The sequence below is a fragment of the Xyrauchen texanus genome, chromosome 10 (assembly GCF_025860055.1).
Source record: "Xyrauchen texanus isolate HMW12.3.18 chromosome 10, RBS_HiC_50CHRs, whole genome shotgun sequence".
Taxonomy (NCBI): Eukaryota; Metazoa; Chordata; class Actinopteri; order Cypriniformes; family Catostomidae; genus Xyrauchen; species Xyrauchen texanus.
Genome location: NC_068285.1, coordinates 11,578,439 through 11,599,463, shown reverse-complemented (window position 1 = coordinate 11,599,463; position 21,025 = coordinate 11,578,439). Strand labels below are relative to the sequence as shown.

At 38.9% G+C, this 21,025-nt stretch overlaps 1 protein-coding gene across 4 annotated transcripts in view; it reads right to left on the bottom strand.

Moving 5' to 3' along the window:
- The window catches only part of LOC127650553 (trafficking protein particle complex subunit 9-like), a 245,150-nt gene that overhangs the window by 200,491 nt on the left and 23,634 nt on the right, over window positions 1-21,025 (bottom strand). For all 4 annotated transcript variants that reach the window (XM_052136035.1, XM_052136037.1, XM_052136036.1 and 1 more), the window contains one exon: window positions 19,036-19,179. In XM_052136035.1, the coding sequence (XP_051991995.1) occupies window positions 19,036-19,179 (144 nt within the window). The remainder of the gene's footprint in view (window positions 1-19,035; window positions 19,180-21,025) is intronic.

Sequence of the window (21,025 nt, the reverse complement as noted above, 5' to 3'; positions counted from 1 at the left end):
AGCCTCTAGCCCACGGTGAGATATAAATTTAACAAGGCAAATAATGTCAGCATCAGTACATCATGAGCAGAGACGTGCATGGTTAACGATCGGGTCTATTTTAAGCTCCGTTTCCACAGGTGAGCATTGTACTGACTTACTGCGCTGTCTACATAAATGTTTACGGCATCACTCGGCCATCAATTTATACCCCACAGCCTTTCCGATAAACCCAATGATCCTGGTGCAGTTTGAATTGGATCCAAATCTTAGAAAACGATCCATGGCACATTACACATTAGAGACGAGACAAATACGGATGCACAATTTACCGTAGCTGTATCGATACTGGCCATATTTAACGCTTTTTTAATAAACTTTTATTAGTAGTACTGGTCTGATTATGTGGATACAGGAAGCAGAAATTATTAGATAAATTTTTTCCAAATTAAAACCAAGTACCAAGACTATTTTTATGTTGTGCATCAAAGTTACTAAACTGTTATCCAGCTTCAATATTTTCCAATCAAAGCTGTTTCCGCCTCTGCTTATGTAACTTGGCCCATGCAGGTGGGGAAAAATAATATTAATAAGTATATCACAGCTTAACATTGATAACACGGATACATACCGCTCACTTTTCACAGTCAAATCAAATATGAATAGCTAAAATCCCTCCCCCTTTTATTTCCCACCATAAAAAATCCTTTCACTCTGTAATAAATGCATTGCAAATGTCTAAGCTGGTCTGAAAACTGTTACTGAGTGTTTATTTTATTACTATGAAAACCTTTTTTATTTTTCCTTAATAAAACACAACACTAAAAGCAAAGATTTGTTTCACTCTCTCACGTTTGAAGAGAGGATACTGAATACACGAATGAAAAGACGAAAGCCCATTAGATTACAAACACCAGGCCGGTTGGCGTCATAGTCATTCATATTCTTACTAATGGACACTGAAGTGTCAACAAGATTGAGAAAGAAAAAAATAATTCACAGTGTTAATATATCTCATCATAAATGATGCTCTTGAGGGGCAACACTTAAAGGGATAGTACACTTGAAAATAAAAAAATTAAATGTTATCATTGATTCACACTCAACCGCTCTTAATTTGTAAATGTCTGGAGACATGTAAAATGGAAAAAGAGGCCGCACTATGCATATATTGTTTATTTTGCACAGACGCGTTTCGGCGTGTGCCTTCTTCAGTGTGCCTAACTGAAGGCGGCACACGCCGAAACGCGTCTGTGAAAAATAAACAATATATGCATAGTGCGGCCTCTTTTTCCATTTCACATGTTATCTTTTAGGCCAGCACTCTAAAAATTCATTATATACACTGAGTGAAGCCTGCTCTCATCCTCCCTGACTTGGAGACATGTAAATAAATAGATAAATAAAAAATATTTGCTGTGGGATTGCAAGAAATAATTTCCAAGAACAAATCTAAAAATAAGAAAAGATGCAAATTAGTTGTTTTATTCATTATAGAATTAGCACTCCTGCCACCTGTGATCTCATTATACACCGTATGTGACTTGTGATTTTTACATAGCCGAATTTCAAACATTATGAGTAAACATGGAAGTTCTTGAAAAGGAAAACGATCAACGATGGTAATGTGGGACAGTGGAATAGCGGTGTGCCATTTGATAAGTTTAATTTTAAAAAGAGTGCCGTTGGGGAAACGCTGGATTAGATAATACTAAGAGTGGTGGTGGCATAGTGGGCAAAAGCACAGAACTGGTCATCAGAAGGTTGCTGGTTCGATCCCCACAGCCACCACCATTGTGTCCTTGAGCAAGGGACTTAACTCCAGGTTGCTCCGTGGGGATTGTCCCTGTAATAAGTGCACTGTAAGTCGCTTTGGAGAAAAGTGTCTGCCAAATGCATAAATGTAAATGTAAATGTAAATAATACCCATTAAGAATTATCTGTAGGTAAACACACGAGACTGAAGCCTGTTCAATACACTTACTATACAGTAAGTAACCTTTAAAGATGCTCTCAGTAACTTTTCTGTTGACTGCTAACGTTTAAACAAAAACATATTAATAGAATTTTTTTTTAAGAAAAAATAAATAAACTCGTGTACCCTCACATCAGTTGAGACTAGAAATACCAGTCTAAGAGAACTAGTTGCTTAATTGTACATAATTAACTCATATTAATGTGTGTCGCCATGTTGAGGTCACATGACAAGTCAAAATATTTTCACTTTATCTCAATTAATTCACAGAAACAATTATTAATGGCCAACTGCAAATAGCCCATTGTAAAATAACATCAAAAATGACTGTGTGTGATGCTGGATGAATGCCGCAAGATGTTTGCGCGACACACCGTTAAAAAGTCGACATTAAAAAAAAAGCGTTCACAACCCATTTCACTTCACTAATGTAAAATACTTTCAAGCAGGGACATTACATTTAATGTTTTTTATTTCTGTCCAAAAACTATTTTTCGCTCCAGTTCAGAAGTTCCGCAGCCTCATTTCCAAAAGGTAACCGGTTAGAAGAAAATAAAAGAACGGTTAATAAAATTATTTTTAAAATGACAGTACTCTGCGTGCGCTAAGGGGTGGGTGAAATGCCAGTCGCAATGTTGCCAGATCTCACAAGAGAAACATGCAACATGGTCTGGAAAAACTTACCCAAAATAAGCCACTTGGCTCTCCAAAATAAGGAATCTTTATTTCCTGTGTGGTGGATTTATCGGCATATAAATCATAACAAGCAGTTAATTAACAGTTAAGTATAATTTTATTTACAGATCAGACCTGGCAGCATCAAATCTGTATTAATGCATCATATCCAACAATAATTCAGTGAAGAAGTGTCCTTTTCACCTCTAATAATGTTTTCCTCGTGCCTGGATTAGCTGTGCATGTGTAGTAATTATACTAGCTCTTCGTTCTGAGAATGTGACATCCACAACGGGCAATTAGGCAAAGAAATGTGTGATGCAGCAGTTTCCCTCCATTAACAAAACACGTTTCATTTTTCGGGCAACATGAAGTGGCGTAGTTCCAAAAATTTACTTTGATAAACCCTTTGGCTTCATGAAACAATCGGAACAAAATTAACCAGTTACCAGCAGTTTTCACTCTGGAGTAATTGAAATAATAATTCCGGTTTTCGGTTACGTTCTGCTAAAACCGTCATTCGTTTTAGGTTTTCATTTTAGTTTCTTGGACCGCTTTTAGTCCCTGCTTTCAAGTGAAACTGGATTTTGTTTGTAATCTTAGAAACGTTGAAGCAATGGCTCAAACGCGTCCACAAAATCTGTGCTGAAAACAATTTGCATGGCGCAATTTCCGACTTCCTGCTCTGAACTTGATATGTGCCAGTTTATACCTCTTCACTTTCATTTGCTCATTATTTGATCAATTATAATCATTATAATGATCAATCAAAAAAGTACACAAACATCTATATTATACTCTATGCAAATAGCAGAGTGTTGTGAATATAACGCAATCTGTAATGTGCCTAATTTATGTAGAAAGAGGCGTGTTTGAGTGAAAATGAATTTAAATGACTTGATTTAAATACAGAAGACAGATACATGTCAGTGCTGATTGAGCCTGTATAAACTACAGTACATTGTGGGTGGTTAGTTAATAAGATGCAGGTTTTTGCGCCTGACTTTTACTGAATAAGCAGCACACAACACTACATATCAGTGATCAGAGCAAACTGCTGTAAAATACATCTTCAGATTTTCAGCTCTCTGATTTTGCTTTCTAAAGAAACTATTTCTTTCCTCCCTGAAAATTATACTAAAGTTTTTTTGATGTGACACGATAGAGAGAATCATGAGTAAATAAAGTGAATGTATCGCATAATGCAAAAATGTCACGACTCTACCAAAAAAATAAAAATCAGAAAACATGTCTGAGGGAGGAAAAAGCCTGCAGCTGTCAGAAGAGATGAACTTCGGCGTCCTGGTTGTTGCGAGGACTGCTGATGGCATATAAGCACAGATGACTGTCATATAAAATTATGAATAATTTATCAGCGAGGCGGGAAAGTGCGCTGAAGTCAACTGCAAATGAAATTACCGATTGCAGACGAGGAACTAAACCCCCCCCAAAAAAAATCTGCACAGCTCTCAATCGGAGAGGTAGAATGCAAGGATGATGTAAATTGAGAGGCACCAGAGCTGGAGAGATGCGGTAAACTGACAAGTGACTCAGAAAATTGCTATTTACTGCAGTGCAGTGAGGGGGAATGGATTGGGCGTTACTAAGGTCCATCGCTAAGGTCCCCATCTACCTCTTTTAGTGTGGAAGGGAGGGGTTGTTTCTATGGAAACTGTCAACTTTCAGGATCGCAAAGGAAAAGGCCAGTGAAGGAAAAATTAGTCAGTAAATTATTTAAAGGATGTTCGGATAGCAGTTTATGTCCTGCTTCTGTTGCCGTTACGGCGAAAGTAAATAAAACGCATAAGAACATGTCAAAAATGACCGCTGGAAGTAACTGCATGCCTTCTGAATAGGGTATAATTATTGACTTGGCACCGATTTGCACACTCCAAAGAAACGACTTGAAGGTCACTAACTTGATAAACTGTGAAATTTGGGGTCAAGTGTCAAATGAAAGGGTTCAGCCCTCGGTAGTAAGACAGTAAAAGGCAAAACGCTGCAAAAAACAACGAGTCACGCACAGAGCTATCACACTCTTGTACTTTCAGTGTAAACCATATGAAAAACAAATAGCAATTTCTATAAAAATAGGATGTTATTCAGGCCCCCCAAAAAAAAGCTTTCAAAGAAAAAGTGTCAAATAAAAAAAAAGTTTTTTTTTTTTTTACATTTCAAAAGAAAATTTGATGATTGCCCATGCAAATCTCACCACCACTGCCAGAGAATTGCTATGCAGTTTCAAGGGTGTTCTGGGTGGTTGCGAGAGCATTGCGAAAATGTTGCTATGCGGTTTCTAGGGTATTCTGGGTGGTTGCGAGAGCATTGACATGTGGTTTCTAGGGTGATCACAATATTGTTGCTATGCGGTTTCTAGGGTTTTCTGGCTTATTGCAATATTGTTGCTATGCAGTTTCAAAGTTGTTCTGGGTGGTTGTGAGAGCATTTCTATGTGGTTTCTAGGGTGTTCTGGGTGGTTGAAAGGCCGTTGCCATGTGGTTTCTTGGGTGATCTGGGTGGTTGCAATATTGTTGCTATGTAGTTTCTATGGTGTTCTGGGTGGTTGTGAGAGCATTGTGGTGCAGTTTCTAGGGTGTTATGGGTGGTTGTGCGACATTGCTATACAGTTTCTAGGGTGTTCTGGGTGGTTGCAGTATTGTTGCTATGCAGTTTTTAGGATATTCTGGGTGGTTGCAGGGCCATTGCTATGTGGTTACGAAGGTGTTCTGCATGGTAGCAAGAGTGTTGCTATGTGGTTGCAAGAGCAATGCTATGTGGTTTCTAGGGTGTTCTGGGTGGTTGTAAGAGCATTGCTTTGTGGTTTCTAGGGTGTTTTGAAAGGTTGCAAGACAGTTCCTATGCAGTTTCTACGGTGTTCTGTGTGGTTACAAGGCCATTGCTATGCGGTTTCTAGGGTGTTCTGAGTAGTTACTAGAATGCTGCTATGTGGTTTCTAGGGTGTTCTGCGTGGTTGCAAGGGTGTTGTTATGCGGTTTCTAGGGTGGTTTCAGTGGTTGCAAGGCCATTGCTATGTGGTTTCTAGGGTGTCCTGAGTGATTGACAGAGCATTGCTATGTGGTTCTAGTGTGTTCTGGGTTGTTGCAAGGCCATTGCTATGTGGTTTCTAGGGGGATCTAGGTGGTTGCAAGAGCATTGTTCTGCAAATTCTAGAGTGTTCTGGGTGGTTGTCAAAGCATTGACATGTGGTTTACCTGGGTGTTTTGGGTGGTTGCAAGAGCATTGTTATGTGGTTTCTAGGGTGTTCTGGGTGGTTGTGAGAGCTTTGCAAAGAACATTGACGCACGGTTTATAGGGTGTTCTGGGTGGTTGCAATATTGTTGCTATGCAGTTTCTAGGGTGTTCTGAGAAGCTGCCAGAATGCTGCTATGTGGTTTCTAGGGTGTTCTGCGTGGTTGATAAGAGCGTTGCTATGCGGTACTATTGTGTTCTGGGTTGTTGCAAGGCCATTGCTAGGTGGTTTCTAGGGTGATCTGGGTGGTTGCAAGGGTGTTGTAATGTGGTTTCAAGGGTGTTGTGGCTGGTTACAAGGGCATTACTAAGTGGTATCTAAATTGTTTTAGGTATTGCAAAAGTGTTGCTTTTGGTTTCAAAAGTGTTATGAGTAGTTGCAACTGTGTTGCTTTGAAGTTTAATAAGCAGGGTTAGGGGTTTGTTCCAATCCCTAACCTGAAATATAAGCAATAGTAACAGTGATGTCTGCTTTAACAAGCATCAATATTTATTTTGAATATGTTCACCAGGTACATGATTCCTGAAAACCATTTAAAATTGTCCCTGCTTGTTTCTGTTTCTCTCTCTCTCTCTCTGTCCTTCACCCAAGAGCTGCTCTTAATACTTCAGGAACAAGAGTGCTTTTAGGAAGAGCTTGAACACTAGAAAGAGATTGTTTAGAAAAGTGCATGTTTGAGTGTGTTCATATGTTTGCCCTGAGAGTGATTTAGTGTGTTTGTTAGGGCTGTAAAGGTTGAGAAAGTGTTTGTTTTAAACTAAAGTATATAAGAGTGAGATTAGCTCAGTCCCAGATGTGTATGACTTTTTCTTCTGCAGAACACAAACAAAGGTTTTTAGAAGAACATTTCAGCTCTGTTGGTCCATTCAATGCAAGTGAACGATGGTCAGAAATCAGAAGTTCCAAAAAGGACCTAAAGGCAGCATACAAGTAATCTATAGAATCAAGTGGTTAAATCCATGTCTTCTAAAGACATATGATAGGTGTGGGTGAGAGACAGATACATTTTAAGTCCTTTTTTAATAGGAATTTTAATATAAAATATATATAAATATAAATATAAATCTGGTCTTTGACCACCCCCGACCAAAGTCACTTTCACACTACACACAGATATGGTTGAAGTGAAAGTTAAAGTGGAGATTTATTGTAAAAAAAGGACTTAAAATGTATCTGCTTTTCACCTACACCTACCATATCACTTCTAAAGATATAGATTCAACCACTGGAGTCATATGGATTACTTTTATGCTGACTTTGTAATTTTGGGGAACTCAAAGTTTTGGTCACCATTCACTTGCATTGTGAGGACCAACACTTCTTCTAAATATATCCGTTTGTGTTCTGCAGAAGAAAGTCATACTCATCTGGGATTGCATGAGGGAGAGTAAATCATGAGCGAAATTTCATTTTTGTATGAACTATTCTTTAAGCTCAGTCGACAACATCTGTGGCATAATGCGGTTTATCAAAAACAAGTATTTTTCACTTATCACTAAAAACAAGCAACAATCGTGGTTACAATGGAAGTGAATGGGGCCAGCTCAGAAAAAGAAAAAAAACACACAAAAGTATAATTCAAAGACATTTCAAAAGTATAGCCACAAGAGAAGAATTCTGCATTAAATGGGTTAACATGATTTTAGTGTGATAAAATTGATTTAACAGCATTACAGCATTTACCAGAATATAGAGTTTACTGGCGGTACGTGATCATGACAATGTTTATGGATTGGTCCCATTCATGTCCATTGTAAACCCTTTTTTATTTTTTTGGTAAATCAACAGTGTCAAAAATGCTGTCAGTTGTATTTAAACACATTTCCCCTCCAAACTGTTAATACTGTAATGTGGAAAAAAACTATTATATATTATTTATAACGTGAAGTATTTAAATATTATAGTAGTATTTGTTGATGCAGAAGTTACACACTTCAACTTTAATAGTCATTAATACAGTGTCACAATCTTAATGGTGCACCAAGTAAGATTTTAGCTGGCTCTTACCTGTCCCATCGGTCTCTGTAGTCCTTGTGGTTTTGGACTCTGTACTGGCACCTTTTGTTCTGGATACTGGTAGCTTGTTTACTAAGTCCCACTGACTTACACTGAATATGCTTGGTTATTTTCTGTTTTATTAGTTACTTTCAATCTGTTTTTATCTATGTCTCATAATACACACATCCAAATGAATTTTTACAGGTTTTTGTGTGCTGGACTGTGACCCGGCAGCTGCGACTCGTGAGCTCTCTAACTGGCTGAACACCGCCACAGTGTCACGTGCGGTCAACAATGATATCACGTTTTTTTTTCTTTTGATTTTGGGGTGAAATAGGATGGGACCCGATGTTTTCTTAAGTTGTGTGTGTAAATTAAAGTGTCTCTGTAGACTCCAAACCCACCGGCAGGTCAAGTCTCGTCAGGTGGTTTGGACAAATCCATTCACAAAACGTGCTACTAACTTCTAAATAAAACTTTATTAACACTACAGACATCAGTGCCGAGCCAAAAATGAATCGCCGCGTTCCAATTTACACCTTTCGTTTGTCGAGAATTTCACAAGCATGTTCCTCCGTTCAGCGCCAGCTCTCTAAATGAAGCTCTTTATTTGGCATCCTTCACAAATTCTCTTCAAAAATAGCAGCCGAGCACATACCTCAAATAGCTTCTTTCACACTGCTCCATGCAGACAACACAACCCCTGCTGACATGTGTGAGCTTTGGCAAATTAAACTTGACAAACCGCTAATTAGCAGCAACTTAGCTTTCTTTTTCCCCCTCTATCATGGCCTGTTTCTGCTATGCACTTTCCGTTCACTAATATCTCTTTCTCAATTTCACATGAACTGTGAAAACCTGAAAAACATTGTATAGAATAGTTCTTAAAAACAACATGAAACGACATATTTTAACTTGCGTAGTGTGACAATTCAGCACAACTGAATATTCCGTGGGGACTCATTTTGGGCGGGACTTCATTTTATCCTTTGGGATTTTATTAAATCGTATAATATTACTGATTAATAACTGGGTTTTTTAACCCACACAGAACCGCACAAAAGAAAAGCGGTTTCATAGGAACACAAAAGGAGATATTTTAAAGCTTAAAAAGCACCTGAAAGTGCCAAAAAAGTAGTTAATGTGACTCGTGAGTCATATTCCTATTCTTCTCAAGGCACACCCAACCTAAACATCTGAGGATGCATTTCTTCCATGAGCACTTGAACCATTCCTACTAATGCATTGGTGGTCTTCCTTCTTTAAAAATAAATGCAAACATTTATAATAAATAAAAGTTATATTCTTTCACCATCGTCTCTCACCTTCCAATCTACTTGAACTTCTGAGCAAATTAAACTCTGTTTTGCAGCACTTCTCATTTATTACCTCCATGGGATGAAGCGCTTCAGCTGTATTTCACGTAATGCAGAGTTTACACAACACGATTTTAAGCATGAAATTCGCTCGGCGAATGTGGAGATCGCCGACAAAAAGCCTGAAATAGTGGGGAAATCGGAGGTCATTCCCGTGAGCGACAATCGCAATGTATGAACTATCAAAGAAGCGATTTGAGAGATGCACCGACATGTTGCAGTTGTCAGCGAGATATCTAGCGTGTTAAATATCTGGACCTGTCTGCGATTCCAAATCGTGCAATGTGAAATCTGTCAACAGAACATCAACTAGGCACGACTGCGGTATCAAGAAAGTCTCATTGGATCGAAGGAATAGATGAAAAATTAGTGGAACATTGGCAGGAGTGCCATATTTGATGTTTCATCTGAACTGTCCCACAACCGGGTGGAGAAGGAGAAGAGTTGGAGAGAAATCGGCAATTTTCTTGGACAGTCAAGTCAGCAAATAGGTTGATGTTTCAGTATGAGGTACTTTTTCATATTGTAACCAATAAAATATATAACATAACATATGATCACGCGTTTGTTTTCACATCTCGTATCACTTCTCGCATGTACTCGGTTGCGAAACGTAATTTGGAGTCCAGGCAGAGTCGTCGGGGATTCGTCAATTGTGAAATGTTTTGTAATGTGTTCACCCCTGTCACCGATTCCTTGTGTAATGTGAAAAGGCTACGACCTCAGTGACAAGACAGACAGTTGTGTGATATGAACGGTACCACGAGTCAACGTCTTTGAAAGCAGTGTAGTGTGTAAGAGCCATTAGTGAGTTGCTTTAGATAAAAGCGTCTGCTAAAAGAATAAATGTAAATATATACACAATCATTTTGTACGATGAACAGAAATTTTACGAAATTCATGAAATCATGAAATGAATAGTCAGGCTAAAAAAAAATAAAATGTTGGATATATTTAAAAAGAGTGATGCAAAAATGCTAAACATACAGAAAATGTGAAGAAAATTCATCTTATGGTCATTTTATGTCAGCACAACTTGAAACCCTAAAATGTATCAGTATAGTCAACTTTATTACCTCACAAAATTATGTCACATGGATAAGATTATCAACTAATATCAAGTTGTTTCAAATTAACATTTATATTTCTGTTTCTACTTCATTTCTTTAGCTCTACAGAAAATAATTTCTGAGGTCAGGCATTAAACTTGATTTCCCAAAGAAGTGCACATAAAGCTCTTCAGCTACTGTATGTTCACATGCACAAGGAAAAATTACAGGAATTGAACAGGATCCAAGCTGACCCCATATAGACACCAATTACACAAAACAGCCATTTACAGTCAAACAATATCAATAACACTAAAAGTCTTAATAACAACATATTAAATGCCCACATAAGTTCCTTTTGAACAAACATGCTTCAATTATTCAAGTGCAAGTGCTTATGGGTATTCCCCAGAACCTCAGTTCTGTACTTTATTGAATGTTTGCATTTGTACTACTTAAAATCTTAATTTTACTCACAATGATTACTTTATATAACTCTCTAAGTTCACCTTTAAATGGATATTTTGTGTTGTACACATTTATGAAAATTACAGTAAGAAAAGCTAAAAAAAAAAAAAAAAAATAGATTAGAAGCCATTTATTTTTAAACATTATGCTTGAGCCAAATAAAATAAAATACATATACACCTATACACATATATATCTATATCTATATATCTATATCTATATATGTATGTATGTATGTATGTATGTATGTATATGGGTGTGTTTTTCCAGTGTATCAACTGCTATTGTATATAAATCAGCAATTGACATTCATGACATTCTTTCAAATCTATCATTTTGTGTTTTCCAGAAGAAAGTAAGTGATGGGGATTTGGAACGACATGTGGATGAGTACATACGGAGATTATTGGGTTATTTTTGTGTCTGTCCCTTTAAAATAAATACAAATAACTTTAAATGTCCACACAAGCAAAAACAATGGATGTTGGTTTGTAGATTAATTTGAAATATACATTTATAACACAACCCCTCTCCTCCTGTCTCTTGTGAGAGCCGAGTCTCATTATTGAATCACCCTCATGATGTCCCAGGTGTGTTTGACTTTCTTTCTTCAACAGAATATATTTGATGAATTAGATGAAAAATAGACAAATATCTCAGCTCAGTAGGTCCTTAAAATGCAAGTGGATGGTGATCAGACTTATGAAGCTCCGAAAATCACAGACAATCGGCATAAACGTCCTCCGTATGACTCCAGTGGTTAAATCAATGTTTTCTAAAGTGACACAATTGATTTTGGGTGTGAAAAAGATGAATATTTAAGTACTTTTTAACTATAAACTATCGCTTCAGGTCACCAGACATATACGCATTCATTATAGCGGCGAGTTCACGTGGTCCTCGTGTGACGTATTCGCGTTGGCATGTTACAGACTTAATCTCACATTCTTCTCTCGGTTGAGACATCCAGGATGAGCACACAAACGCACCATTGTGAGAAAACAATCTGATACAAATACAGATATTAACCAAAATCAACGAAGCTTCTGTACAATGTTCCTCCTACTCACTTGTAAACAGCGCTGCTCTACAGTGTCACAAGTGCGTCAGATCTCTCAGGTCTCACTCTCCAATGCGATTACGTCACATGCCCATACCGCTACTGACCTGAAGCGATGGTTTATAGTTTAAAAGTACTTAAATATTTACCTTTTTCACACCAAACGCACCACTTTAGAAGACACCAATTGAACCGCTGGTGTTGTATGGAGGACGTTTACGCCGACTGTCTGTTCTTTTTGGAGCTTCAAAAGTCTGATCACCATTCACTTGCATTTTAACTCTTTCCCCGCCAGCGTTTTTAAAAAAAAGTTGCCAGCCACCGCCAGGGTTTTTGACGATTTTCGCTAAACTTTAATGGCCCGCAGAATATTCTTTTCCATGAATATATGAAGATGCTATATATCAAAATAAAGAGCTGGGCCTCTGCTTTTAGGCAAAAAAAAAAACGATTTTATTTTATCTTCATTTGTTCTTTTTTTATTGCGACTTGAACAGAGGTAGGTTGTGTCAAAAAACAACATTTCAGACAAAAAGCTGAGAAAAAGGCATGTTTATGTCTGATATTTTGAGCTTCTCAATACTCCACTTCTTCATGTTTGAGACGATCACAGTCTGTTTCTTTGATCAAAGAGTTGTGTACTCTTTCAAAACATGCGCAGGGGTCTTCCATACCGTATAACACCTAAAACACGGAAACACGGAAAATTCCGTGTTTGGCGGGGAAAGAGTTAAGGACCTACTGAGCTGAGATATTTGTCTATTTTTCATCAAATATGTTCTGCAGAAGAAAGTAAGACTTACACACCTGGGATACCATGAGGGTGAGTCAATGATGAGAGAATTTTAATTTTTTGGGAACTATCCCTTTAAATAATACACTCACATGTTGTCTCTTCATCTAATGTTACTCTAATGTGACTATTAAAGGCGTTGTCTCACACAATCCTCGTAAAAGCAATTCATTTTTATCACTGTTATCCCAGCTAGAGCTCAGATTAACAGTAAACACTGATCAATGTCAGGTAGGTGTTTTTAAATCAGACAGCACAAGTGTCTTTGTTCTGAGGGCGTTTCTAACAGCCCCTGCTAAAAGGTAATCATTAGTCATTATAAAGCAACATAAAACGGGGTGAATTCAGATGTGACTGAAGTATCTGTTCTCTCCATCTCCACAGAGAGCGAATTTCACTGATAAAATAAAAGGACTGATGCCAATGATCACTTTACCTCTCAGATGGCATGGAAATTTAATTCAGGTAGGCTGAGAAGCTCTCTTCAATCAAAGATCAATCATTTGAACAGTCGGTGGCTAACTGTAACGTGACCGAACAGAAAGGGGCTTTTCTGTAATGCTGACAGAGATAGTGATGTCAGATTTGCCAGATCACCCAGTAAGTCTCATTCACTAATAACCACGTACAAGTTCTTACTTAAAGGGATAGTACACCCAAAATTGAAAATTCGGTCTACATTTACTCACCCACATATCAATCCAATCCTGCATGATTTTCTTTCTTGTGCAGATCACAAAAGGAAATGTTTTAGTACAACTCGAGTTCTCGAGTCTGTGAACAAGCTTCACTCATGAACATGTTAATATTTATGCTGAAAAATTACGGAAATCGCGCTTTGTGTCACCAAAACCTATTGTATGCCTTCTGCTGTTCACTCTGCTGACTCACGACTGTGCAGCAATGCACAGCTCGAACCACATCATCAAGTTCGCCGATGACACGACCGTGGTGGGTCTCATCAGCAAGAACAACGAGTCAGTATACAGAGAGGAGGTGCAGCGGCTGACGGACTGGTGTAGAGCCAACAACCTGTCCCTGAATGTGGACAAAACAAAAGAGATGGTTGTTGACTTTAGGAGAGCACAAGGTGAACACACTCCGCTGAACATCGACGGCTCCTCTGTGGAGATCGTCAACAGCACCAAATTCCTTGGAGTTCACCTGGCGGAGAACCTCACCTGGTCCCTCAACACCAGCTCTATCACCAAGAAAGCCCAGCAGCGTCTCTACTTTCTTCGAAGGCTGAGGAAACACATCTCCCAACCCCCATCCTCACTACATTCTATAGAGGGACTATTGAGAGCATCCTGAGCAGCTGCATCACTGCCTGGTTTGGGACCTGCACCGTTTCGGACCGCAAAGCCCTGCAGAGGATAGTGAGGACAGCTGAGAAGATCATCGGGGTCTCTCTTCCCTCCATCAAAGACATTTACAAAAAACACTGCATCCGCAAAGCAACCAGCATTGTGGACGACCCCACACACCCCTCACACAAACTCTTTACCCTCCTCCCGTCTGGCAAGAGGTACCGAAGCATTCGGGCCCTCACGGCCAGACTGTGTAACAGCTTCTTCCCCCAATCCATCAGACTCCTCAATACTCAGAGACTGGTTTGACACACACACGTGTCCTGAGTTGCACTTTAATTACTGTCACTTTATAACTGTCTGCTACCCCAATAACTGCTATGTGCATAGAACAATATCTCATAGTATGTTATGTTTATGTTTTTAGAAACTGTCATCTTTTTGCACTACTGAGTACTGGTCGGCGCTGCACTGTGTCTATTGTCCTGTTCATTGTCAGTAATTTGTTGTACTGTCCCGTACTTTGCACATGTTTGCACGTGCACTTTATATAGGTATATATATATATATATACACAGTATATAGGTATTTTATATAGGTATTTTATTTCGTTGTGTTGTCTCATGTGGTCCTGTGTTGGTCCTTTGTTGTTTTTATGTAGCACCATGGTCCTGGAGGAACATTGTCTCGTTTTGCTGTGTACTGTACTAACTGTATATGGTTGAAACGACAATAAAAACCACTTGACTTGACTTCAGAAGACTTTGAATATGATGCACAAGCCACATGAACTACTTTAATGACACTTTTCAGTGTTTTTAAGCTTTAAAGTGAGTCATTATGTACTGCTACTGTACTGAAAAGACACCACGACATTCATTAAAACCTCTCCTTTTGTGTTGCACATAAGAAAATGATACGGGTTTGGAACCACATGAGGGTAGGTCAATTATGACAGAAGGTTCATTTTTGGGTGAACTATTCCTTTAAATGTGCTGAAAAGTTTCTCGTGCACAATTTCTGCAGGATTCACAACAGGTGTGGACATACAAAAATTAGTTTTGACCCTCGTTCTTATGTTGATTAATCTGGATTATTCTAAACGATTAGCATAATACACACCCAAATCACCTCCACATCAGGACTGAAATGGGACTTAAGGAATTAGCCATTATCCTATTGTCAACGCAAACCCATTTGACTTTCTTTTGTGAAACAACAAAGGACAAATGTTTAAAAATCTTCACATGTAGTTTTGCCGTATAATGAAAGTGAATAGTGACTAGGTTGTAAATCCCCCCCTCAACATTTTATTTTCCATCTTCTGAAGCCATATGATCAGCTTGAGTTACATTTAAGTTGTTACTTGTTGATTTTAGAGTGAAAGAAACGTATATTTCAGGCTGTTCCTCACACTAAGTGATCGTATGTCTTCAAAAGACTTGGAATATTATGCACGAATTGTAAGGACAAGTTTTAACTGAAGTTTTATGCTGTTTTTTTGTCCTTTACGTAGCTTTATGGAGCAGCTCCATTCATTTTTTATCTGAAGTTGTATGGCAAAAATGTTACGTTTTTTAAATGCCGTTTTAGGTTAAAAGGCATGTCAACTTTTAAAAACACGTCTTGAAATTCTCTTCAATTCATTTTGCTGCAATTATTCAATTTGTTTGTTCTTTATGAAGCCCGGCGTCACTACTTAATTACATCATATGGTGAAAACACAAGTGGAGACTTGGAAAAAAAAATTCTATCAAAAGGAAGAAAGAAAATCACAGTTGTTTGGAACGACATGAGGGTGAGTAAAAATGACAGAATTATAATTTTTGTGTGAACAACCCCTTTAACAAGTATATGCTCTAATTGAAAATGACAGCATATACTAGATATGCTGTGCTTGTTCGTTAGACAGCTAAGCTCATCCAAATCTTTCAAAGTCTCATTCAAACTCCATACGACCAGATTTATCCATTAAAACGATCCTAAAGATCGCATTGCTTGTTAGACTGAGTAAGAGTGGTTCCGAGCAGAAATGGGTTTTATCATAGCACAGGGAGACATTGTTACTCTGACACAGTGTTGAAAACAAACATTCGACCAATCCCAGAGCTCAGCTGAGGGGACTCTGGATTTGTTCTGTCTGCTTGGAAATGATAAGCTTGACAGAGCTCAATACCCAAGAGCTGGAGGCCCCATCAAGTGTGTGCGAGTGTGTGTAGGCAGACAGGCTTACAGAGCACACCTCTGTGGACGCTGTGAAGTGGACCATGGCTGAACAACAAAAAAATAACATCAATCCCTTTTCAGAGACACCAAAGCTATTAAGGTAATCTAGGTAACACACTCACAGAAATAAACACATATACATATATATATATATATATATATGTATATGTACAGTACTGTGCAAAGATTTTAGGCACTTAAAATGTTTTCACAAAAACTTTTGTCTTAAGATGGTTATTTATATCTTCAGCTTTATAATTAAAATGTATAGGAAAAATAAATTTTAGACTCTCAAACATTACTTTTGCTAGTAGAAAAGATGAGAATAGAAGAACAGGGACATCAAGAACATCAAGTCAGTCTGAGATTACTTAAAGAGACAGAAGCTGTTGAGACAGCTGAAATAGACTGAAGAACTGTGGGGAATTCTCCAAGAAACTCGGGACATCCTATCTGCCAATAACCAAGAAAAACTGTCCAGGTGTATCTTGGAGAATTGGGGCTGTTTTTAAGGCAAAGGTGGCCACACAAAATACTGATTTAGCTTTTTTATGTTTACTGACATTGTGTGACATGAAGTGATAAAAGAAAAATATTTATAAAGACTTCCTCACTATGCTGAATTTTTCACAAGTGCCTAAAACTTTTGCATAATACTGTGTGTGTGTGTATGTATGTATGTATGTATGTATGTGTATATATATATATATATATATATATATATATATATATATATATATATATATATATATATATATATATATATATATATACACACACACATATATATACACATACACACATGCGCTGCATGACGCACGTACACGCTATGCATGCACACATCGCTAGCACATCGCCAGACACGCTAGCACACGCGCGCACACGCACACACACGCACACACACGCACACACACGCGCACACACGCACACACACGCGCACGCATACACACACACGCACACGCATACACACACACGCACACGCATACACACACACGCACACGCATACACACACACGCACACGCATACACACACACGCACACGCATACACACACACACTCAACGCACAAAAATGTAAATAAAATGTACTCAAATCCTGTTGGGCAGTAACTAAACACCATCTGCGTCACTACTAATTTAATTTTTATTGTTTTCGGTACTGTAGCAAAGGGCTGGGCGGTATGACGATAAATATAATGCAATGCTAGAAATGTGTCATCCGGTAAAGATTCTGTTATACCATTTATAGATATTTAGAGCAGATTTAAGGTATGGTAGATGGTTTATATTAAAAAGTAGCGAAATGTTAAAATATGAAGCAGACTATATCAAAAAAACATTTCAGCCTTCTAATTAGTTATTTTTCATTTTTTGGATAAAGTACCTTTCATTAAATATCGTGATATATAATATTAACAATATCAAATTAAATCACAATGTGATGTAATATTTGGTCATAGTGCCCATACTTAATGTAGCGTGACATTGGCTGGATGTAACTTAAATGTATAACATATAATTGATATCACCATTGATTTCATTCCACACAAACAATGCTCCAATTTTCCAAACGAATTATATAATCCAATACAAAGTGCATTGAACTAAACAGATAGCACCCCCTTATTCCCCAATTCTCTCATGATTTACTCCAGATGTGTATGACGTTCTTACCTCTGCTGAACACAAACGCAGATTTTTAGAAGAATATTTTAGCTCTTAAAATGTTAAAGCTCCAAAAAGCTCATAAAGGCAGCATAAAAGTAATCTATATGACTCCAGTGGTTAAATCCATGAGTTCAGACATGATGATAGGTGTGGGTGAGAAACAGATCAATATTTAAGTAATTTGTCATATATTCTCCTCTCTGCCCAGTAGGGGGCAATATGCATGAAGAATGTGAAGGGAAAAGCACTTAAATATTGATCTGTTTCTCACCCACACCTTTCATATTTCTTCAGAAGATACTGATTCATACATTAGAGTCATCTGGAGTATTACCATGTTGCCCTTTTTTATCAAAATTGATAATTTTATGTGGATTTTGGAGCTTCAAAATGTTGCCACCCATTCACTTGCATTGTATGGACCTACAGAGCTTCTAAAAATCTTAATTCGTGTTCAGCTGATGAAAGAAAGTTATACACATCAGATATGGCATAAGGGTGAGTAAATGATGAGAATTTTAATTTTTGGGTGAACTGTCCCTTTAAGGAGCTTCAATGAGGTTGGCTAATTTCTGCAGTTTAACTATTATAAATTGCAACTTAATTTTAAAGTAGCTCCTACTTAGACTTAGTTCTTAGACTCATTTACACTTCTAGAAGAAATAAGAAAATGAGAGAGATTGTGCATAGAAAGATTGTGACGATGACGATACTTAAAGTATGATTGAAATTGTGAGATGACGGTTTTACAGAATACATCCCTGAAAAACACAATCATAATTCGTCACTCCAGTAGAATCCATCTATATTAATGCACTCCAGTGAACATTTTTTCTTTGCCGTCTCATTCTTGTCCTCTGTGTTATTTTATAGGAGTACAGTCTGTCTGATTCTCTCTAGGTACATGATGTGAGTTTGGATGAGATGACAGTGTCTACTATGAGTCAAATAAAAATAGGATAAGAGAATGGGTATGCGTCTGAAAGATAAATGTCTGAAAATGACCTCACAATTTTAGCAAAACACTGGCTTAAAACCTAAGGGCAATCTGGAACCAAATACATACCAATGTGATAAAAATTAGATTCTACGAATGCCAAAAGGTGTCTTTAAAACAAGTTAAGGTTGGGCATTTGTAAGTTCAATAAATATGTGTGTGTGTGTGTGTGTGTGTGTGTGTGTGTGTGTGTGTGTGTGTGTGTGAGACTTACCCTGGTCAGAGAGGAAGTCAAGCATGGTCTGCAGTAAGAAAGACAGATGTCTGACCGACAGCCCAGGGTTACCCATACGACGAGATGCATAAACTAGCTCATGAAGTAACCGTAATTGCACTGCTGCCCATCCACGATGTGTTCCTACAAAACACAGAGACAAACAATTCAACACACACAAACAACTATAAACGTTATTCCTCTAATACATATTATATTATAGCCCCCTTTGTGGACTATTGAAAAAGAAATACAGTTTAAAGGGGAAAATAGGGGGCCTGGGTAACTCAGCAAGTACTGACTCCAGGGTGTGCTGAGTGACTCCAGACAGGTCTTCTAAGCAACCAAATTGGCCCGGTTGCTAGGGAGGGTAGAGTCACATGGGGTAACCTCCTCATGGTCGCTATAATGTGGTTCACATAATAGCGTAATTGCCACTCGTATCATTATTTCATGTCCATTTATTTATTTGGCAAGTCGCCGCCTCCTTGCCTGACCTAAATCCTTTACACTGGTGCCGAAACCCAGGAAGGAGGAGGAATGCCCGTCGCAGAGTCCTCGACACCTACATTCACCTAGGGGAGCGCCGCTGCCATCCGCCGGGTGACAGAGTAGCCCGGCCGTCCGGAAGCGGGGAACAGCTGCAGTCCGCGGGGCAAGTGGGGACTGGACTCGACTCCCCGACCGCCTGGAGAGATGGAGCCGCTGCCAGGGGCGGAGGAGTTCCCTGCCATCCCCCAGAAATGCGGAGGGGTCGAGTGAAGACCAGCATCCGCGAGTGGAGTGAAGTGACTCTCCGACCGCCTGGAGCGGTAGGGCCGCTGCCAGGGGCGGAGGAGTGTCCCCACGTGCCACCAGAACAGAGGCGTTCTGTCCACTGGGGGTCAAAGGTTTGACTCCGGTCCGCCCGGGAGGAGCATCTGTCGTCTGCCTGAGAGGGTGGAGGAGTGATTGGGGACCACGTGACGGCACATCAGAGAGCTTCTCTCTCTGCTCTCTCCCTCTCTCACGGTCGCACAGTGTTGGCCTTTCCCTTGCCCATGTAATTTTTTTCTTGTTGTTTTTCCCCTCCTTTCTCCTCCCAGGTCGAGGAAGGCGGAGATGACCAGCCGGCAGACGGGGTGCAAGGCACGCCCCTCCCCAGGGAAAGGGGGGGAGTGGGGTGTACGTCAACGCTGAGGCAACGCCGGGAGGAGTGTAGAGTGGAGGAGGGCGGGGCCGGGCTGGAATGATGCACGCCCGGTCCCCAATCAGCCTGATGGGGCGCACGAGGGATAAAGGCGTCCGGTGACGTCAGTTCGAGAGAGAGAGAGAATTACGGGCAACTGCCCTGTATGTGTTTGTTTGTGTCTTTTTAGTCAATTAAATATTGTTTATATTAGTAAGCCAGTTCTCGCCTCCTCTAAACCCCCTTACAGTCATTCTTTATATATATTCACCACTTTTATAACATCCATTTTCCCTGAAGTGCACTAATAATGTAGTGTATAAATTAGTTTTACACAACCACTATTAACCCTCTCTCTGACCCTTAAGCAGGATGTTTTTGTTACTGTACCTTTAAGACATCTATATGTAAATGACATAACCTTACAGGTCAGAGTTCACACCATCATTCATCAGGACTGCCTTATGAATACTAAAAAGGTGTTAGCATGCATAGGTGGGTTATCGTGTGTTAACGTGTTCATAGTTGTAACATCATAACAACAACCACAAATCAACATCCCTGATGATTTCTTGACCAGCAGTTTCTCGAGCTTAATTTCAGCTGCTTTGAAAATCTTGGATTATGCATAGTAAATCAAACAAATGTTTTTCCTGGTAATATCCACTTTAAACGATCAAATATAATGTGACAGAAAGGCCAAACTCAGTCTTGTTTTATGTGTACAAACAGCATCTTACTGTGGTCAAAACTGTCAGTGAGGCGTCATACTTTTCACAATCCTAAATTACATCATTCAACGGCTGAGTTACAAAACTCCTC